General features: G+C 38.4%; 1 protein-coding gene across 1 annotated transcript; it reads right to left on the bottom strand.

Moving 5' to 3' along the window:
• Positions 1–586: 586 nt before the first annotated feature.
• Positions 587–17,109, bottom strand: LOC130266832 (E3 ubiquitin-protein ligase HECTD1-like; the record flags this gene model as incomplete). Its single annotated transcript, XM_056516101.1, has 4 exons — positions 17,018–17,109; positions 15,338–15,615; positions 1,717–1,951; positions 587–814 (listed from the first exon to the last, which is right to left on the bottom strand). Coding segments are annotated over exons 2-4 (603 nt in total), but the record flags the coding sequence as incomplete, so codon positions are not given.
• Between the last annotated feature and the right edge of the window lie 6,129 nt (positions 17,110–23,238).

Here is a 23,238-nt window from a genome sequence, read left to right as displayed (position 1 = left end):
TAGTATGACATACACAACAAGATTCTACTAGTAGAAAGATAATTCCTCTGGGATTCATTTTCTAGATTTGACAAGGACTATTTTATCTCAGGTTAGTAAAACTGTAGTAAAGAAGTGGAGCAGCACTTCTACTAGCATCATTTAAGCTGACTTCCAGTGTAATACTTTAGCATTGACTATGGGTGGTTTCATTGGTTTTCTTAGTTTGGCAAAAGAAACACAAACTAAATTCATTTTTGCCTCTTACTTATACTCAACCTTATAGTGATTGAGGTACAGCCATAGAACAATAAATACTTCAGAAAGTGCCTCAAAATGCACTGAAAAAAATTACAGGATATTTTTCAATGCAGTTTTCAGAGGCTAAATAAGACTATATTCAAACACCAGCACTTGAAGCCAAACACTAAGCAGAGTTTTTATTCTCTTACCACTACAACTATAAAGGAAACTATTGTAATACCCAAATGTAACAACTTCTATGTAAATATACAGTTAGGGAGGCTGTATAAAGTTACCTACTCATTCCTTTATTAAACAAAGTGAAAGTTAAATTCACAGCACATTGAGCCAACTATTACATTACCTGATGGTCTTCATGTTTTAATAAACTAGACAGTGATTCCACACAGATTTCTAACGAAGAATCCTGAGGCTCCATTTTGCCACAGAGTCTGGATACCACAGCCATAGCTGAATGCAAAGTATCTTTATGAACAAGGTGTCCACTGTCACGAATGAATGTCAGAACACAGTTCAATCCTCCAGCTTCAAACACAGCTCCTGACTCACGGGTACAGATTAATTCTAACACCTATGCCAAAAAGAAATTTAATTTGAATGAAGCACACACAAGAAGTCAGTTATTTATATCTACAGTCAGATACTTATATCCATCTACAGAACTGCTTAAAAAAATGAAACAACAGGAAAAAAGAAAAACTCTTCCTCAACACCCAGAAGGGGCCAAAGGCTCCAGTACTCTACTAGTTAGTAGTCACAGCTTTCTTCAAAATATGGGAGCCAATATAAGAACATCCCCCAAAGGCGTGGTCATAACAGGTGTTCATGAAAACAGGTAATAATCTCTCATACTGGGAGAAATACACAACTGAGAATGTTGAAACTTGTAAGAGCATCATTACCCCAGTGAAGCACTTCTGAGTCAACAGAAATAGTAAACAGGAAATACACGCATAAACTCTGCTGCCATGAAAATCAAAAACTCCATCTATATGTTACCACATAGCCATGAGTTACGCCTTAAATGAGAGATTGTAAGGGTCTTCTAAATATCTCTATAAACTTCACAAGGGCATAGCAAAGCTAGACCTAGTGCTATTGAACAGGCAGCAGCGAATTTTTTTACACCAGGTAATTTATCTGTATCTGGAGCAATTCTTCTTCTCTTTGGTTTCATAAAAATAGCCCTTGGCATTCTATTAGCATTCTAGTCATACAAGATAAACATGAAATTTCCTCTAATATTTTTTGTTTCCTTTTCTATACTTTTTTAAAAAGAAGATCAAGCTGTGAAGAGCAGCAGACTGACAGTAAGGATAAGCAGCAGTGTCAGCATGTACACTTTTGTCATAGTCTATGCTTTTGCATCACATTTTAATTTAAAAAAATAGAATTGGAATATGAGGATGCTCTTGGGAAATAGCAAATTATCCAAATCCTTCTTAAAAACAAGAGGCTCTTAAGTGTACTAACCTTCACACATTGCTCAGCCAAATCTCTGCTGGTTCTGTTGTTAAGTTCAACAACGACTAAACGATTACAAAGTGCTTTGATAGCTCCATCCACTCCCACAATCCTACGGGTGCATTCAGCCGATACATCCAGGTAATACGTTATGGCACGAGCTGTTACTTCCAGTACGTTGTCTGGAGCACTTTCATCAAGAAAAATTTTGCACAGTGCTGGCAAAAAAGTTCGAGGAGGGCATCTGCAGGGAAAAAAAACCACAACACATTACTATGTTGTGCACATTAAGCAATTTCATACACTTCCATGTTAACGCTTTCCATGCACACATTTGCTCAGCTAGTTCACAGTTGGTTCAGAACATTAATTTAGAACACTGCATCTCACACACATGAAAATTCAAATAGGTCATCTGAAAAGATGCTGCATTAAAAAGTCAGCAGAAAAAGATACTCCTGAAATTTTACCATCATACAGGGGAAATCTTTATCTTTTGGAGTTTTTTTTCTAGGAATTAATCTCATATCACCAAACAGAATGCATATTTTCTTTACAGTGCTTCAAGGTTCATGATGATTACTACCTACTTAATCATGAAATTTTACATACAAAGACTAAAGATTTTAGGTTTAATACAGAATTTGATTTTGAGTGGTCCTTTTTCCCTATGTTATTTTCCTTGTCTTTTCATCCTATTCCAGTCTCCTACCCTATCCCCTGCCTCCTTTTTTCCCCTTATCACATTGAGAACATATTGAATTAATGTAGCTTGCATCTATTGCATTTTCTCTCCACATCCATGTCTCAGTTAGCCTCTGATGCTCCTCTTTATTACTAGCCTCATTTCCATATGCAAGAATGGTGAAGAACATTCCCAAAACTTCAAAACAAAAAAGCAAGCTGCAATGGTCCTCCTTCTATTCCTCTGACATTACAGAATATAAACTGAAAAAATACTTTTGATTATTAGAACAGCTGTGGATTAAGACTGATTTGGATCAAAAGATCTAAGACATGAAGCTATATTTTAGTTAATTTATCTTCCAGCAGCATATTTAGCATAACTTGGCATTATGATGGCCCACCAGAGTGGTAAAAGACTTTCAAGGTGATGGTGGGGAATTAAGTGAAGGGGATATATGCTGTGACAGTAGTCAAAGTAGTGGATACCTCAACCCTAGATGTAAGAGACCAGACTAAATCTACAGGAAGCAAATATTGCAACTCTTCCTTCAGGTGGGGTTTTGGCTTTCAAAAGATGGCCTAAAACTTTTCTAAATCCAAAAAAGAAACAATAACATGTTTTTTAGTCTGGAAGACAGGTGAAGTACTTGTTGATGAATCATTCTGAAGACTCAGAGGTCATTCAGTATCCCATCTGGTATGCAATGACTCACACAAAGACACCAAATCCTGGGACAGCAAAATGCTAATAGTTTCCTTCAAGATCTTACCATGCTTTATGAAACAACTAATAAAGCTGCCTGATACTGTTAGCAATAAAGTCAGTTAATATCCCCAGTTCAACTTTGTTTTTCCTATGACAGTATTTAGTGAGTGATCTCCCTCCCACACCTTATCTCAACCATGAACCCTTCATTATATTCTTGCCCTCCTGTCCAGTTACAGAAGGGAACAACAGAGCAGCTTTGGTGGGTGCCTAGCATCCAGCCAAGGTCAACCCACTAGAGTAACCTTGTCCTGTCACTACATGCCCTTGTAAAAAGTCCCTCTCCAGCTTTCTTTTAGGTTCCCTTCAGCTATTGGAAGCCCATAATTAGGTCAGTCCAAAGCCTTCTCTTCTGCAGGCTGAACAATCTCAATTTTCTCAGCCTTTCCTCATAGGAGAGATGCTCCATCCCTCTAATCTTCATGGCCCTAATCTGAAGTCACTCCAGCAGGTCCCTATCCTTCCTGTACTGGCACCCCAGAGCTGATGCAGCCCTGCAGGTGGGTCTCAGAGCAGAGCAAAGGAGCAGAATCCCCCTCCCTGCCCTGCTGCCCACGCTGCTCTGGATGCAGCCCAGGGCACACTTGGCTCTCTGGGCTGGCAGTGCCCATGGCTAGGTCATGTCCAGTCTCCCAGCCAGCAGCACCCCCAAGTCCTCCTGGCAAGGGCTGCTCTACCTCTGTCTATCCCCAGCCTGTGCTGATACCAAGGTTTGCCCCAATCCAAGTGCAGCACCAGCACTTGGTCTTGTTAAAACTTATGAGAATCCCATGTGCCCACTTCTCAACCTTGTTCATTCCCCTAGAGGTGTGTCAGGTGTGTCAGCCACACAACTCAGCATGGTGCCATCTGCAAACTTGCTGAGGGTGCAATAGATCTCTTGGTCTATGATATTAATGGAGATATTAAATAACACTGGGCCCAAAAGAGATCGCTGAGCAATACCACTTGTCACTGATGTCCATCAGGACTCTGAGCTATTGACCATTACCCTCTGCATGTGACCATTCAACCAATTTCTAACCCATCTAACAGTCCACCCAGCAAATACTTCTCTCTCCAATTTAGAGAGAATGATGTTGGGAGGAAGCCTGCAAAGGCTTTACAGAAGTCCAGATAAACAACAGCTGTAGCTGTTCCCCTGAGCAGTGACAGAGTCACCCCACCACAGAAGGCCACAGGGTTAGTCAGGCAGGGCTTGCCCTGGGTGAAGCCATGCTGACTCTCCCAAACCACCTCCCTGCTCTCTGTGTGCCTTAGCACAGCTTCCAGGAGGATCTGTTCCATGGCCTGCCCAGGCACACAGGTGAGGCTGACTGGGCGGTAGTTCCCAGGGTTCTCCTTTCTACCTTTACAGATGGGTTCAATGTTTCCTTTTCCAGTAACTTCGGATTGCAATGACTTTCTATGGAGTCATGGAGAGTGACTTGGCAATTACAACCAGAATGGTTGTGGAGTCTCCTCTGAAGATATACAGATTACACCCACAAGCACACACAGACCAAACAGATAAATTCAGATTCTTTTGGCTTGTTGAAGTTCCCTCAGGCCTTATCAGTGTAAAGTCCCTGAGAACAAGAGACTAGAAGTACAAGTTCTGTCATTCACACACAGTCTAGATCAATAGTTCAGTCTCTGATAGCAGGCAAGAAGGATTTATGGACACATCCCTAGAACTCCAGCCATGATCTTCTCAAACAGGTAGCTAAACAATTACAGAATAAAATTGCCTAGCTGTCATTTTGAAGGACTTCATTCTTTATGCTGTAGCTAACTTTTCTATCAGTAACTGCATACAAACAAAAGGATACTGATCAGCTTTATACTGACCACCCTTTAATCCCCAAATTTGCACTAAGCAATGACATGGGTCTCCTGTGGTTGAAACTATGAGCCTCAGCTCTACATTGTCTCAGGGAGGAATGTGCCTGTATGAGTAATGCCAGAGAAAGAACTAACAGGCGTAGGTGCGAACACCAGCCCCACAATGGGATGGGGTGCAACACCGTCAAAGCCATATAGCAAATGCCCAAAGTACACCTCTCCCTTCTGTTCAGGCAGCTCCACTGGGGATTTCTCTGTGCAGGCATTTGACCAATAGAAAGAGAGGGAAAGTGCTGCCCTAATTCAGTGGCCAGTCTTTATGCCTCAAAATTGTGAAAACAGGTTTTCAGAGCAGCCCTTGAGTCTTCACTCAATCCAATCCCAAGTAAAGGCACTAAAGCATAAGCAAAGGCAGCAGAAAGAAGGCAAACCCACTGCTTAACTGGAGGCAATTCTAGCAAACAGGCCAAGCACAGCACCTTCTCAGGACCAGCCCCTCGTTTTAACGAAGCACCAAGTAAGCAAATACAGTCAACACCAGCAGGAACCAAAGAGTGAATCAGATACATCATGTTATATATGCATCACTATTACATCATAATTCCAAGGTGAATCCTTACTGGCTTTCTTAGGCAGGCCAAAACAGATCAAAAGGACCTAAAAATTCTTTAAATATTGGCTGAGGAAGATTAGGCACTTCAGTAATATAGACCTTACTGCTGTTCCAACTAAGGCTATGGTCAGAGCTAAAATGTATTTGGAAATGTAGTAAATCAAAGCATTCCAGGAGTGTCCATAAAACAAAGGCTGAACATCGGACCCACCTTTAGAAAACAGTCTACATGGGAAAAACAAGGCTGTCAAAACTTCCTGGGACAGAAGACTAACTGAGGTCAGAGCTACAGCACTGAATGAACGGTTGTGACAGGATAGCAACCAATGGTCTGCTTTTAGTACACCTCCATCTACTGACAAATGAGGCTTTTGATTTCCAAGAGAAAAATACACCAGTAAACCTGCCATTACTGCTAGCATCAACACCTACCAAAGAAAAAAAAAGCTAAGTGCAAAATTTCTAATTTCATCCCAGTATCAAAATCAGGTCTACATGTTGTTTTTATCCAGACTATATATTAACTAGAAATAATATATATTTTAAAAAAGAAAGAAACTGTGACAGAAAAATTCCTAGTTGTAGGAGGAATCACAGTTGTAGGTGAGGAATCACTGTCCACAATGACCTATATGCAGTGACAGGCAAAGAGATAGTGGTGAGTTTTCTTTAATACAGAAAAATCTATTCTTTATTAGTGTTTATTCTTTCAAATCAGAAAATAATGGCAAATAGGTACCTCAGAAGTTCAGTTTTCTATTTAGGCCCTTCTTCTAATAGACATAAAAAAGAAAGGAAAATCTTTTCAGATTTTTATTTCTAGGGAGCTTTATTAATATCACATTGGGCACTTCCTAAAGTACTTCAAATGTGTACTTTAGAAGAGTGATTAGGGACTACTTAGTGCATTAATGAGGTCACTCTGTGTTACTCCTTAGTGAAAGACCGACTTCAAGATAATGAGGTTACTCTACAACCCACACTAGAGCTCTTGCTAATTACTTTAAGTCTTGTAGCTCTCACTGTCCACCCAGCTTCATTCCTGTACTTCCAGAAGAGCTGCTGTTATTACTATCTTCCAAGTTTTCCACTCACTATGTTTCAAAGATCTTGCTGAAAGATAGGTTTGTCCAAAAGAGGAAATATTCCTTAGCAATATTTCCCATCTATAGTATAATTTATTAAGATTAGGGTACTAGAGCATTCTCTGTTTCCTGTACTGGCATCAAGAAGTAAACCACATTAAAAAGTGCTGATTCTGTATGATTTATATTTAAATAAATATATTCATACTTGCAGTGCTAAAATGAGTTATTAGGTCGCAAAGAGCATAATACAAAAATTCTTTAATATGCATTCTTTCTCTGCAAAAAATATACTTGATCTAAAAACATTTTCTAAATATCATAATCATCTCGATGTAAAAAAAACTAATAAAATTTGTCAGTATAGTTATATTACTACAGAATTTACAGCACTATAATCAGCATAACTCCATATGCTGACATACTTCTGAACCTTTACATACACACCCACCTCTTCAGGAACAGAAATATCCATAGGGATACAAAATTCTTAAATAGCTACAGCAGTAATCTCCTGCCAGTGCTAATCCTTTAAACTCTAATGAAGTGACTCAGCTGATTTTACAGCTTGCCAATGTAAAAATACATCAAGGAAGTAAAAATAGGCACTGTAAACTCATTTCTGTAATTACATTTCATATTTTAATGCACTTAAAATATTTAGCTAAAACAGGAACAGTAATAGTGAAGACTAGACTACTGCTGTGCTTTAAAAAAAAACTTAGAGAAGAAAAAAGGACCAGTTCAGTTCATTCTCAAAACAGTTAACAACTACTGCTAGCATTAGGGTGTGTTACTCAATTCCAAAGTAACCGCTGGATTCAGTTGATGCGGAGCCCCTGGCATGTGACACAGCCTTCAGTGAAGCTGCCTGGCCCAAGACATGTGACTTGTGGCAGAAAACCAAGCTCAGCTGCCTGCCAGCAATAGCTGGATCTTTAATGCATACCATCTGCTGAGACCAGTTAAAAGTGAGAAAATAAGGAATTATATGTATGCACACTACTTTATATATAATAATTTAAAATAAAAACTAAAATACTGAAGTTAACTCTCATTACTAACAGTTTTTGAGGAAAAATATACCAGATGAACAGATACAACAACACAACACAACTCTGAAACTTTTAAGAACATCCTGCACAAATAATTTTTCTTAAAGCAAAAGTAGTTTCAACTCATTTCTGATTGATGATTTTTTTCCTTTCTGTAGTTCTTTCTACAGGAAGAGATCTCAGACTTTCCCTCATTGTTTCTTTTGCTGGAGGACTGTTTTATTTCCACATATGAAGCAAAACCAGCTTAGTAATCAAGACAATGCACAAGAGAACCCATACACCTGCACTGCCTGTATGCATTCTTTTGGATTCATTAACAAAACACATTTTGCATTGTTTTCATATAACACTGTTACAATGCAAATGAAGCCCAGAAAATATCATCCATGCATAAGACTTTAGATCATACTCCATACTGTATTTTAAAGGTAAAAGGAAAAAGCAACTAAAAATTAACTGGCAATTTAGGAACGTTTACCAGACTTAAAAATCATTAAAATTTGCACAACTATGAATCTCTACTCTTAATTGTAATCACAGCCCAGGCCAATAAAACTAAGCTGGAGAATTAACAATTCCATCCTGTATTCATTCCAGTAGAAACTTCACTTTGTTAGGAATTAAAAGAAATTAATTTAGAATTCGAACTTGACATTTAAAAACACTTTTAAACTTTCTTTTAGCTAAATAAATGACAGATCTGAATCCTCTTCTGAGAGTTCATTATTAGGCAGCAAGACAATTAGTATTGGACATTTAGTATTCAACTACACATTCAATAAATATCATTTGTGTAAAATGAAAAATAAGGAAAATCAATGAGGAAACAGCTTCCACAGGATAGGTAATTTCTGTATTTCTAAATAAATTATCATTTGCATTATTCTTGAATCTATAAAAGATGTGTTAGCCTACCTTTTGCACTTTTCAGCATCTTATAAAAGCTATGCTGTATGTCAGAGTAATAATTCCACATGTTTGTCCTCCAATCTGCAGCATTTTGTAAATATTTTATAGACACTTAGTACACAATAGCTGAATAAATTAAACAATGTGAAACTACAGGTCTTTCTGCCTAGGATTTCCACTAGTAGCAACCTCAATTGTGCAAGAAGATAATGCTTTGTGTACATATTACATCTGTCAATATTTCAAAAGGAAATAAGCAATTTAAACAAAAGGTAGGATTTTTTATGTGTGCCTAAATATGCACGTCTCCCCACTAGCTTCTACTGCATTCCCAGGTGCTCAAGAAAAGAACTGACTTACACAAGAAAACTTCCACTTCCCTATTAGCAATTTACTTAACATCTATGCTATCTCCACCTCTTCTTAAGAGGCTAATATTAAAAATCACTTGACCAGTAGTCATGCAAGAAAGGAAGCCTGCAATTTGAAATTCCTGTAACACTTTTTATTGGTCTCATCCAACCTGTTAGGAGCTGACACTTTCAAAAGGTCATTAACCTGATGCCTCAACATTCTGCACTCATCTTTTGCACAGTACTTGCAAGAATCACTTCAGTTTTATCTCACACAAAATTCTGAACAAAACAAAGGATACTTGACAATACCACTAAAAAAAAAATTAAATTAAATGCCAGAGTAGTATATAGTGACAGTGTGATTGTGATGAGTTGTCTGGAATACCCAGAGGTGTGGGCTCATTTAAACAAAATATTTTTCAACACACACACATGCCAAGTTACAGATCTTAGTCTAGGTAATACATCAAGCCATACCTAAGCAGCAAGCACTCATATCCTTGAAAGCAACTCTGAAGACAGATAACTAAAACCATGCTTACTGTAAAAAGTTTTGGAAACATCTAACTCAACTTGGCACATTTAACAGTTAACAGTAAGTCAAAGGCACTACTATAAACAGCATGGATGAAGGCAACACTGGAAACTATTTCTGAAGAACTTGTAAACTGAAGAACTAGAGAAGGGGAGGAAGGCCAAGAGATGATGAAATCTTTATGTGCAGGTACATTCACAGTAAGAACACTAATGCCTTTAAATAGGAAAAGGTAAACTGACTGCTGTCTATAAAATTCATCAGGATGAAAAATTATTATGGAAAAGAGCAAGTAAATTTCAACAAAGACAATTTAGGCAGCAGATTTAATAGCAGAAAAGAGAGTAAAATTAGGTAGGATGCCCTCTTAGAAGCATTAGCTACACATTATGCTTGTATCAAACAAGATGCTCAATCCAGTATAATCATATAAAATATAAGGGCCAGGACAGAAGAGAGGATGTCAATTTACACTTAATCTTCCCTTCTGACATTTGCAACCATTAAGACTCTCAAAATAACTAGACAAGGTTAATTAATCTCCACACCACCAGTGACAGTGAGCCATTCCCATTTTACAAAGAGCAACCAGAAAGATATTAGTATTTTAAAATTTGTATAGCTGGAAAAAAAAAAACCAACCAACCAAAAACAAAACAAACAAAACAAAACAAAACAAACAAACAAACAAACAAACAAAAAAAAAAAAAAAAAACCAAAAAAAAAAACAAAAAAACAAACAACCTAAAAATCAGGAATAATTCTAAACAATATGTTGTAACAAGATTGCTCCTGCAGAGCCCACCCCTACTTCCATCTCAGAAAACCACTCTATAGGATGCTGAAGATCCCACTATATTGGAGGCCACAGAGTAAATTAGTCCAGTGCAGTTATTTCACTGCTGCCATACTGTCTGCCTTCATTAAAAAAAAAAAAAAAAAAGCTTACTAGGAATCACACGGGACTTGCCACTTTAGAGGTTAAAAATTTTCATTTGGGAGAGATGTCTGCATTAGTGCAAACCAATAATGTATGAAGAACATATGCTTTTCTGGGTTTAAGATAAGGAAAACTGTAGTCTATTGCTGACAGCAATACTCTAATTTACTCACTGTTGCACTCCAGCACAAAAGTGTAACAATGATCTGACTTTACTTTTCTCCTTAAAATAACAAAACAAGCAAATCTGTGGACAGGAAACACGAAACCACCTTGATACCAACTGAGCTGCTCTCTCAGCCTGTTAGTTTTTCCCCAGTTGTCAACCTGTTAAAGGGCACTTTACTGTCTGAATTACAAAGATGCTTTGTAAAGGCAACCCAGACTGTAAATCTATTCCTGAAAATCAGCACTTTCGATTCTTATACTATCTCTAAAGGAAAAATTGTTTTTCTCTATACATCAAATTTTGATTTACTGGAGTTTTGCAATCCTATGAAACACAGGAAAATGTAGTTTTAAGCAGGTGGAGGTGAAGCTAAACTGTTACATATGACTCCAACAGTCTCACTAGCTTTCATCAACAGTCTTCAGTTCACTAGAATTTCTTCTTACACTTGTTAGCACCTGCAAGACAAAGGTATATACTTTTTCCCTAGTGAATATATACTTTGGAAAGAAAAAAGTTTAGTGTGAACTAAAGTAAACATGTCTGATCTAAAAAATAAACTGATAGAATTTCTATTTTACACATTAGAACCCTAACATATGACCCCTTGTACTTGTTTATATTTGACAAATGAGCTGGTAACTCCTGATAATTTTTTGCTTACCAAATCCATTAATGCCAAATATACAGATGTATACAAATATACAGAACAGCCAAAGAGGAAGATGTTTTCTCCTTCTGAGCATTAATAAAGCCTATGTCATCTGCTGTGTAAAAAAGGTTTTAAGCAGGTCTTACTTTGTTACACTAGTGCCTTAATCTACAAATTTTCATTGTATTTAGTTGCTAAGTACTTTTACTCTGACAGACAGCAAGAGAAAGCCCAACCAGAAGAGCTCTAATTTTATTTCACCAAAAAAGTGAAACAATCACACAAGGTGAAAAAAGAATAAATTCAAATACCTACTCAGAAAACGGCTACATTTATAATGTGAAATTGCAACTAGGGGCCTCCACATACATTTAAACTGTTACAGCTAATATAAAAGACAAAAAAAAAAAAAAAACAAAAAAACCAGCCCATCATTTCAATTAAGTTTATATTAAATGCATTCATTAAACTCCTGCTCAAGTGGATTTAATAGTGCACAGTTTAACTCCAATTTTATATTCACAACAGTTTTGCTGTTTTACTTAAACTCAACTACTTAACAAAGCCATTTCTCCTCAGTCATTAAGTATCTGTAGTTCAAGCTAGTGGCTTTTGCTGCTGGTAAAATGTTAGCATTCTTCAATGCCAAGTGACTAGCAGTGTCTGTGACTCATTATCACCAGAAGATGAATATACCACTGATTTTTGTAGTCTTAACATATGAGTAACTTCCAAAATAATTTAATTGCATGTAATATGTAAATCTGGGAAGAAGTAAAGAAGAAGCATCAATTATTTGGCAGCACTACCTCTTAATCAGATGCATACCCCAAAATCTGCTGTGATGCTGCTAGAACTCTGCAAGAACATTATGAAACACACCACCCTGCATGTGTGCCTGCTTCTGGTTTGGAGTTCACCTGAAACACTACATTCAATATCCATTACTCTTGTACAAAAGCAAATTATTACTTTTAGCATTAGCTATATCATTTCCTTCAGAACATGTCTGCAAAGTAACCATGTTACTTTACTGCAAAAATGAAGTGCAAGATTCTGAATCCAACATTTCAACACTTGTTTTTTCTGTTCAACTTTGTGCTTTCTTTGCTAAGTAAGACTGTGTATTGCCCTTAACTCCTTAAGAAAGCAGGATAAAAACTGTGTTGTGGTTTTAGAGATGGTGAATACCATTCATGTCAATATTTTTCATGTGGCCTTATTTCACATATGCAGCTTTTAATCACCACATGTGCTACACTAAAATGATAGGGTTTTTTCTTAGCTTACAACACAAATGTAAATAATCTCTTACATAAAAGTGGACTAACACTTAATATTAAAAGTGAGTCTAACTAAGCTCCAAGAAACTGTTTTAAAAGTCCATATCGAAGTTGTTGAATTTCATAGATGAAAAAATTTCTTTAAAGTTTTGTCAATATATAACTAATAGCAATAAACAATTCCAAGATCCTCAAATAACATGTGCACAGCATTCAAAAACTTGGAAATGCTGCTCTTACTTAGTAGAAGAAAACAAATTTGTTAATTCTAGAGGTTGGCTTTCTTACCAACAGAAAAATACATCCATATACTTGATCAGGCATGCACTGAAAATACTTCCAAAATTAGTTCCTGAAAAATGGGGGTTTAGCAGCCCTTCTGTCACACAGTAAATCTCCTATTTCAGCAAACAGCAATTCCTTTAAAAAACAAGCTGAAAAGGAACTATAAAATATTATCCATGATCATTTTAGTTATACCCTCTCAGCATATGACAATTTTGGCTATTTGAACTGTCATTTTGAAAGATTTTTTGAAAGCACTTTCAAGATATCATCTGTTTCTTACAGAGTTCCAAAATAAATAAAGTCACTTTGAAATGCAGGCACCATAAGCACCCGAGACAATCACTGAGAAGTTCTCCACTGAAGACTGTATACCTTTCTCTGCTTCTCCCGTATTTCCAGTTATGCAGTTCCACCTCCAGTGCTCATCAGACACCTCTCTATATACTGTAACTTACTGTAACAGCAGAAAACTAACAACCTTCTTCAGCAGGTTTAAAGAGCAGCTTGCACTTGCAGAGAATTAGAGGAGTCAGTAAGCCCTGACAGTGGCAGGAACAAGAGTACAGTTGGGAGGAATAAAAAGGATGGGTGATAAATGGGAGAAAAGTAATAAGCTACCATGTCAGTTATCCAAATACCATGGTACCAGTTCATATACTTCAGTATATTCACAGAGCCAATAATAAGTAGCAGTTTCAACATTATTGCAAAATCACTTCAACAGGCAGAGAACTTTGGTAACTTCTTCCCCCATTTACATTTAATTCTCTTCTTTTTGAGGACAACTTACAAGAGCAAAAGAAACAGAGAACTTAGAAGATCAGTAAAAATTAAACTATACCAAAACTCAAAAGAAAAATTAACATGCCAAATGGCATTTTAAATATTTCTTCTTTCAGACATAAATAATTTTAAAACCACAACACTGCAATAAAAGAGCATTCATTATGTACACTTTCAGAAAGTGTATAAAAAGTACTTGGACTATTTAATTCATTTATATTGAAATAAAAGTAATTTCATTTATATTGAAATAAATAAGATGCACAAAACCGACAACCAGTTTGTATTTTTTAAAGTCAGCATTTCATTCCTGACTCTCAAATACGCCAAAGATAACCTTAAAAATGCCTATGCTTAATTCTATACCAGTATTGAAGAGGCAGTTCACCCAGATTCATGAGAAAAATTCATTCTTAACTACGAAGTGTTTTTCTACAATGATGAATTCTGAGGATCCCACGGTATCAGTAGTATGAGGATAGACAGGGAAGTCAAATGGATCTCACTACAATAAGGGTCTTCAAGTCAAAATTTTACCAGTAAGCTCACCAAGGCAAAGAACAGGCAGCTTCAACTTCTAAGCACTGTAGAAAACTACTGCAACTGCCACAAATCCAAATTTTTGAGATGTATGAATTTTACATTTCCTGTAATAAATGTAGTCATGAGAACAGCTTCTAGGAGTAAATCCGAAAACTGAAACTGTTTCCTTCAGAGCTACAAAACTAAACAGTGTAACAGACAGAAACCCATACTCCCGAAAAGGAGGATGTATCTGAAAAACACTAGCCATATTTTATTATGAGAAGAAAGTGAGAGCAATGAAAAAAAATCATGAAGAGAGCATGAAAACCAGAACTGAAGAACCCAACTAAAAAGTAAAAGTTGTGATTGCTTACACTTTTGCTACCTCTTCCAGACTAGTGGTGGGCTCTCACAGGAAGTAGTGTAACACAAGCACAGCAACACTCAATTAACAGAAGTGATTACATCAGCATTTTGTGCTGTGAGAGATATAAAAAGGATTGAGTACAGGCACTGTGCTATATGACATGTACAAATGCAGGTGAGAAGGAAGGTGGCATGAACAGCAACATGCTCCAAAGAAGGGGCAAAATATTTGTGTGAACAGTGGTTATTATTTGTGATTTTTGCTTGGATTTACAGAACTCAAAAAAAGCTACTATATCCCTTGACAAAAGTATTATGAGAATACAGATGCTTAAATATATCTAAGTGATCATTACAATCCTAGTGCAAAAAAAGTTTTTCTCTACCAAAAAAAAACCAAACCAAAACCAAAATCAAATACACAAAAAAAAACCAAAACCAAAAAAACAACTATGTCCAAAAGAAAAAAGGAACAAACTGCAAAAAAAACCAAACCAACCCACCCTTTCCACACACACACACACACAAATCCACATCATTTAATTTAAAGATATGTACTAGGAGCTGCAATCAGCTCCTGTGTCAGAACAGGCACTGTGTATCACCCAAACAACACTACATTTTTAATCAGACAAGGGTACTTCATGCAACATTAACAGAAACACTTGATTTCAGTGATCTAAACTGAAGTTCAGTTTGTAAAAACATTTTTGAGGCTGAAAGTTTCTAGGAATGTTAAACTGCAGAAAGGGGAAAATAACATTCCACAAACAGAAGCCAGAACTACTTACGTTTCAAAACAGCGATCCACGTTGTCTGACATCAGAAGCAGCATGCAGAGCTGTTCCAGTGCTATTAGCTGCATATCCCTTTCATCCCCCTGCCCCATCTGCAGCCATTCCAGCAACGTGTCTGGATCCACATCTGCCATGGTTATTTATAAAAAAAAAAAAGCCGCCTCCACTTCAATTAAAAAGTACCAAAAATATCCTTTAATTGTTGAAGCTGGACTAACTTCAGCACAATTAGTTTCTCTCTTCAGTCAGCCTCAGACTTTTGCAGTTTTCACCTGGCAAGAAAAAGTTAAAAAGTCATCATCATCACCATCTTGTCGTTGAACTTTCTGTATTTGTTCCTCTCTAAAATGTACAGAATAACTTTGGACTGAAAGTAAGGAACTTTTCACATAGTTTCTCAGCAAATGAGGTTTTTTTCCAAGCTTTGTAAGCAAGTAAACAGTAATGAGTAAACCTAAAAAAATTGTGCTTAATGCTTTTGTGTATTCTTAAAGCTAAGAGAAAGTGATGTCTTGCCCACCCCCCTCCTTTAATATCACTTTATTATAAAGTGTTTAGCTTTATGAGACATGGATTACCTCCTCATGAAAACATTCAAATACAGAAAGATAATGAATTTCATATATTAAATAGAAATCTATTAAATAAAAAACTGAGATGTACAATTACAGACTTGCAGAATCTTTGGAGACCTTTTATGAATCCTTCATCTTTTAAAACAGCATTCAAACGTAAGGAATATGGGCTATTTATGTCAAAGGATAAAAAAAGACAATAATCACTTCCATTTTCAAGAGTTGGGGGTTTGTTGGGTTATCTGGGGACCTTCTGGAAAAAAATATTTAATTTGTAGCTTTCCAAAAAAAAGGATAAATAATTCAAATAATTCACATACATATAAGGAAAACAACATTATTTGCTGGCCCAATGCCATAGTTGCACATGCAAGCTGAAGACCAAAAAAGTCCCTTTAAAATGTTAACATATTTTTGGCATATGTACTTGCTTTTTACTTTGTCTTTAACAAAGAGTCAAATTCACCTCCCTTGCCTAAAAATACAGCAAACATACATTCTCATATAAAAATTAATTGGTTACAAACCAATCTCTCCAAATTAGACATGCAAGAAAAATAATGTTCTTCTAAAATACAGCTTAGAGAAGAAGAATTAGTTTATCAAACTCATAGGTAAATATGAAATGCTGGACAGTGTCCCCACAAACAGGGGGGAGGTGATGTGGGAGGAAGAAGCTTGATCTGGACAAAGTCTGCCTACTTGTTTACTTGCTGCTAATGAGTTAATAGTTAAAAAATAACTCCACCAAGGGCATGTCTACAAAAGTGAATCAGAAATTAGTATTATATGAAGAAACACACATTGAATCAGCTCTTTCACAATAGATTCAAACTCAAAGATGCGACAGAAGTATAACAAATAGGATTTTTATATAATTTAGGACCATAATATTACAGATCCCTCAACTACTGCTTGGCAGTTATATATTTGATATTATCTTACTCTAAAAAGTAACTTAATATTAGTAAATTAATTTTCTGTGTTTTAAACAATGCCTGTGATTCTCCAAGATGGTTACAGACTGCATTTCCTGCTCTAATCTTATAGAAAACTACTTTCAGACAGTAAAAGTGGGATCGCATTATAAATATTTTACCTCTCCTTACTTAGCACGACTAAATCGTTATTTCCGGGAGCGGGGAGATGGGTGATAGCGAGAGGAACAAGAAAATGAAGAGACAGGGAAAGTGGGGTAAGTTCAACACGGGCACCTGCTGTTCTCACATCCCAGAGGGGCCGGACGGGAAGCACGGCGCAGAACACGGAGGGAGGCGAGCGGCCGGGACTCCCGGGAGCGCCGCCCCGGAGCGGGGCCAGGCCGCAGCCGGCTCACCCCGCGCCGCCCGGGCCTGCTCGCACACACGGGCGGGCTGCGGGCCCCTTCCCCACACGGCGCCGCCCGGGGCACGCCAGGCACCGCCTCCCCCTCCCGCCGCCCCCGCACGGGGCACCCGCTGCCGTGAGGGGCTCCCGGCAGCGCCGCCCCGCTCTGCCCCGGCCCCGCGCACACTTTCCGGCGTCCCCCGCCCGCAGCCCCGGCCCGCTCCCTCCCGGCCCGACAGGCCCGGGCAGCGCCGCTCGAGTTCCCGGCGAGCCGCAGGCCGCGCAGGGTGACCCGGCCTGGCTGCTGGGAAAGGCGCCGTCTCCCAGCGCGGCCCGGAGAGGCCCCGCGCCACCGCCGCCGCTCACCTCAGCCTCCCGCAGTCTCCTGGCCGGAGCAGAGCCCTCCTCAGCGCCACGCCGAGAGCGGGGCAGCGGCGCGGCGGCGGCGGCAGCCCGAGCCCCGCGGCAGGCGGCGGCCAGCGGCATCCATGGCGCTCCGCCCGGTGCGGGGTGGGCGGGCGCGGCAGGACCGCGCTCGGGGCGGAGCTGAGGCGGCGGAGCGGCCGCTGGGGGCGCTGCGGAGCTCCGCGGGGCCGGGGCCGCTCCCCGCGCCGCTCCGCCCCAGCTCCGCGGAGCGCGGCCGCGGCCTGCCCGGCGCAGGGCCCTTCCCCTGGCTGCCTGGGGCCTTATTATTTTATCGTTTACAGGTCGTTTTACTTCTCGCCGTATTCTGGTTATTTACTTCAACATCGTACTCTTTACATTTACGGTGAGGCTTAATTTTCGGGGGCCACTCTTGAAAACACTTTGATCCCCCTCCAGCACCTCCATTGAAAGGGATTTGGTGAGCGCATTTAAGCGTCGCAGTGCTGGGTGTTACAGAGCCGAGGTTTTAGGTTGCTCTTACCGAGCAGTGAGTTTGAAGTGCTGCAAATACGCCGTGTGGCTTGAGACACCTTTCTGCAGTCCAGAGTCCGCTGCCATACGTGCTGCAAAACGCTGTGCAATTACCTCGCAAGTGATTAAAGACAAAGGAAGCAAACCGCTAGAAACTTAAAATGGAGGTTTTTCAAAACAATTTCATTCTCTGTAGTATGACATGTTTTGCAAAGGAATTTAAGGCTATTAATATAAGTACAGTAAATAAGATTATTGTACATTTGAATGTCACTCCTACCTACATCATAGACATTTCCTGTAATTAGGAGGCTAAAACTACACACTGAAAAAAAAGGCAATAGCAGTCATGTTTGGTTAAAACTTGCCAAACGCCAACATTTTTATTGGTTGGTGTTGTAATAACACCTTTAGAAAGTGTTATCTTTATTGGTGAAGATTTTATTCAGAACACTAGAACAGTAGCTCTTTTGTCTCTGTTTCTGATTTCTAAGGCAGCTTAGCCTTTCTGTCTTACCATATTACATCTCTGTTAGCTGCAACTTGTTCAAGCCTAGCCAAGATTTACATGTGTATCTTTTGCCTGTGCTCATCCTTCAGAGGTCAGGAAGACTTCTGATATGCTTAAAGACACAACGCAATAGGAGGACTGAGTCTACAGTCTTTTAATTTAGAAACTTGGTCTTCTTTAACTTTTCACCAGTGCAAAAGCAGCAGAATTAGGCCAGGCTTATGAGACTTGCATCTGCTAGGTGACCTTGCTCCTGTTGCATGATGCTAGAAAAGTTGCCTTTGCTTTTTTCATGAAGAAAAGTTTCAGACAGAGAAATATTATTATTTTCTTCTGAAGAGCAAAAACTTTGAAATCAAACATTTCATTCTTTTCACATAGAAAAACATTCTTTTCACTCTTTAAAAGTAGCTGCTTCTTACTATTTACTAAGAAGGAAATCACTAGAAGTAAAAGTGCAACTTAGCAGATAAAAAAGATATCAGAATCATATTTGTACAAAATTACTCACATTCGTTTGAATTTTCACACGAGTGAAGGTTTGTTCAGGCCTCCAAATTTCCAGCCCATGTCTATCATTCTGTTAGTGCTGGGCTTAAGCCTTCTGAAGAAGGAGAACTTTATGTGGATTAGTGCAGTTGGATGAGGAGGGCAAGTAATGGCATATATTGAAGTGACAAGTAATGGAGCTTGACTGTCATAGCTGCTTTGAAGAAAACCACTCTGAGCATTGTGTGAAACTTGCAAAAAACAACTCCTGTTCGCCCTGCTTGTGCAAGGTACATATTTTTCATTCAGTTAGAAAATTACCCAAATGCTAACACCAGCTGGCAGACACTTCATGTATGACCTTGGCCTCATCCCATAATCACTGCGTCTCTGTTTCCTCCTTTACAAAATAAGGAGATAGTAATGCTGGAGTCAGAAATGTCTTAGCACTTATGGAACTGTGAGTTGCTGAGGCATGTTACTATTTTCAGTCTTAAATAATGCCATATATTTATGACTACACTTGAGCAGGCCACACATGTGACTGACAATGCCTTTGGAAATTAGGCCATTTAGGGTCAACATAGATTGATCTTTGTGGAGTGTTATATTGAGCAATTACCGTTTTTGCTGAGTATTTACCTAAAAATTAAAACCTGGCTTTAAAAGAGAAAATGTCAGCATAGTTACTAGAACAGTGTCAGGGACACATGAACAGCAGTAAAATATGCCACAAGGGTAGCAAGGATCAGGGATTGGGTTGCAGACACAGATTCTGAGACATGCTGTAAAGGACACCTCACTTGAGACAGCTTCTCAAGAAGAGAACACTGGAAGTGTTCTCAAAGGGATTTAATTCTCTTTGAAAAGAAAAGTCACTTTTGGCTAGGATTCTGAAAATCTTCTCATGATGGGAAAGAAAAAAACTCTGTGTTTTTGCAGTTATAGCTCCAAGAAGAATAACATTTATTACTGCTTTTATATTATATTCAGGCTGGTGTTTTCTATATGGTTTTATCTGATAGCAGAGGGAATGTCATGGTCACTCTTAACATCACTGCAATAGTAAGGTTTGAAAGCTTCAGACTGGAATTATTTGGCTTTTGTTACAGAAAATACAAAACTGGCTAATAATCAAAACTACAATTCAAACAATACAAGAAAACTCAGATTCCTTCATATTTTTTAATTGATACAGCAACTAGAAGCCAGGATAACTGATGTTTTTGTTAGCTATCTGCCTACTTTGGTGTACATGCCAAGTTGATGTTTCCAAAAATATTACTCCTCTGTAGTAAATAGATCAGAGGGTGATATAAGCAGACCTTGAACACCTCCATAAATTTAAGGGAGTAGTTTATGCTGAAGACCAGAGCTGTGCCCAGCGAAATACAACTGTTAGGTTATTTATGGATTATTTATTCTTTTGCTTTAACACTCTTTTCTCTGCCACCCGCCCAATAACATAGCTGAAAACACTGAAAGCACCTACTCCTCCAAATCCAAAACATTAATAATTCCATACATTTAATTTTTTGGATTAATATTATACTTCTGAAGAAAAAGTTACTAAATGCTTACTACACGTTTCAAAGCAATGAGGTGTCATGTATTACAGAAGCTTTCTTGCTTTATCAAGTGAGATTTAGTTTTGTAGAATGTGGCTATTGAACTATACTGTTATGATTTTCTTATGGAAAATAAAATATAGTTGTGAAAAGATTTTTTTTTTTTTTTTTTTTAACTTAAATCCTCCTACGTTACCACAGTCTCTTCCTAGCCACTCCACTGTTGCACAAGCCTGGGGAGCACAAACACAGTGTCAGCGTCTTGCGTTTCCAAAAGTACGCGCAGCCTTGGGAGCCGCGGCAGTCGGCAAACAACGCCGTGAGCTGCTCAGCCAGGTGTGCTCACGGTGCGGCCTGACGCCAGCCTGCAGCAGGAGCTGGCTGAGAGGTTTCCTCTTTGGGAGGCAACTCCTGCAATTGCGGCCCATGTGCTGAGCACACCAGCGGCACTGACGCGGTAAACAGGCGAGTGACCTGCTAGTGTTTACCGAGCCACGGGCTGAGTCATCGCTCAGCTGGGAGGGCTCCTCCTCAGCACAGGCTCAGCTTCCTGGAAGCTCCTTCCTCATCAGCTACCCTCGGAGCTACCGCAGACAAGAGTGGTTTTCAGAAATCTGAAAACACTCTGAAATTATCTCTTCTTCTTTCTGAAATTACTGCTCACATTCACATGCCTTACAGTGCGTTTTCCTAAGGAAACTCATTTATGTGCGTTTCTTTTGTATCAGCTAGCTACTTTCTACCTCAGTTTAACTTCAGTTATATCACTGCATAGGACAGAAAATAGAAATTAAGCTGCTCTTACTCATGTCCCTTCTACCTCCAACTGCCAAGGGGAAAGTGAGACAGAACTTAGGCAAGAGTTCTCTATTTCAGGCTGCTAGCTCTACCCTGTCCACTAGTACCATAAGCAACAGCAATAAATCTTGACCCCAGACAAGTGCAAGGAAAGATCAGTGACTCACACCACATGACTCCTCACTGTTTTAATGGCACTGACTGTGTTATGACTTTCTGAATCAGAAGGTTAATTAGGATTTGGTATTTGTTCCTCATAGTTCTGCTCTGTTGTTACAGGAGTAAAACACATGTAATCCTATCAAGCATTTGATGTGTCTCCCAAAACACCAGTGAAGTACTATGAATTAATTTGAATGATCTTTGTTGATGAGAAGACTTACAATAAGAAGAAATGTCTTTATCGCCAAATAATTCTTCTATATTCTCGGATTTAAAAAATCAATTTTAGAGTTTTATTGAAAAGAATGTAAATTTTACATAATTAAAAGCATACTAATACCTTTTACTATTCTTGTCATGAAATTATGCCCTATTTACCACCATTGAATATCTTGACACGCAAGAAGAAGAAACGGTCTCAAGCTTCTAAAATGCGAATTTCTAGATTAGTTGCTAACTGAAAAGAGCTACATTGTTCATTCAAACCAGGAAAAGTTATCAGAATGGTGTGGTACAGCATGGCAAAATTCAATAATAGCACTCTTCTAAGGCACATGAGTCAGACAAGAAGAAAATTTTATAATTTACTACTGTAAACAGGAAAACTTTCTTGCCCCCATGATGACATTCAGGAAAAATAGCATACATTCCCTGATGGTTTGTTTGATCAGAAAGTTAACACTCAGCAATCTCAATTGAACTTGGACTGTTGGATTTCTATGCAAGATGCTGTTCAAACAAGTTAAGTCTATACTCTGTTTAGAATTGTTCTAGAGATATGAAACCAGGTTTCTGCAGATCCTCAAGTTTATCCTTCCACAAGGCAAGAATGCACATTCCTTGAGGAATATGTTACAGGCAATAAACTGTGTACCAAGTTTTCTCCTCATTAATTTTTATTAATAAATGAAGATCACACATATTAGGATTTGCCCTCTACTGTAACCTTTGAACTTCTAGGCTGCAAACTGTATTAAATAGAACTGGCTGAAAATGGGGAACTGATTCTGCAAAGACAGAAGAAGGGCTTTTCATATCAACAGGGTTGATTTTCATTCTTTACCCATTGCTAGTGAATACAGTAAATGATGCTGTGGGGATTCCTCATATTTTCTTAGTTTTTGTTTTCCTTTTATTTTTTATTTTTTTTATACTTCCTTAACAAATATTTTTTTAAGACCAGAAATAACCCCTAAAGATCAAAGTCCTGAAATTAATTCTGTTATGTTGAGTATGAGGAAAGGATGAAAAACTCAACAAGGACGTTAAAAACAAATTGACACATTCCCGTTTAGGAAAGATCTTAGAAGAAGCAGGTTTTGAATGAGAAACTTATATGTCTTAAATGTCCTTATACTAGGCTGTGCTGGATTAAACAGCATTTCTGGTGGGAGAAAAGATGTGGATATACAGTTATGAAGGTTCCAAACACTATCTTTGCTCACTACATTTCAAACTGTGACCTGAGCCAATTAAGGAGATCTTTTTGATCTAATAGTAGATGATTTTGTGGTGGAGCTGCATTTTTGTAGGAGAATAAATGGACATGGAAGAAAATTGGTTTAACTT

This window comes from Oenanthe melanoleuca, unplaced genomic scaffold (assembly GCF_029582105.1).
Source record: "Oenanthe melanoleuca isolate GR-GAL-2019-014 unplaced genomic scaffold, OMel1.0 S271, whole genome shotgun sequence".
Classification (NCBI taxonomy): Eukaryota; Metazoa; Chordata; class Aves; order Passeriformes; family Muscicapidae; genus Oenanthe; species Oenanthe melanoleuca.
This window is presented reverse-complemented; position numbering and strand designations above follow the sequence as displayed.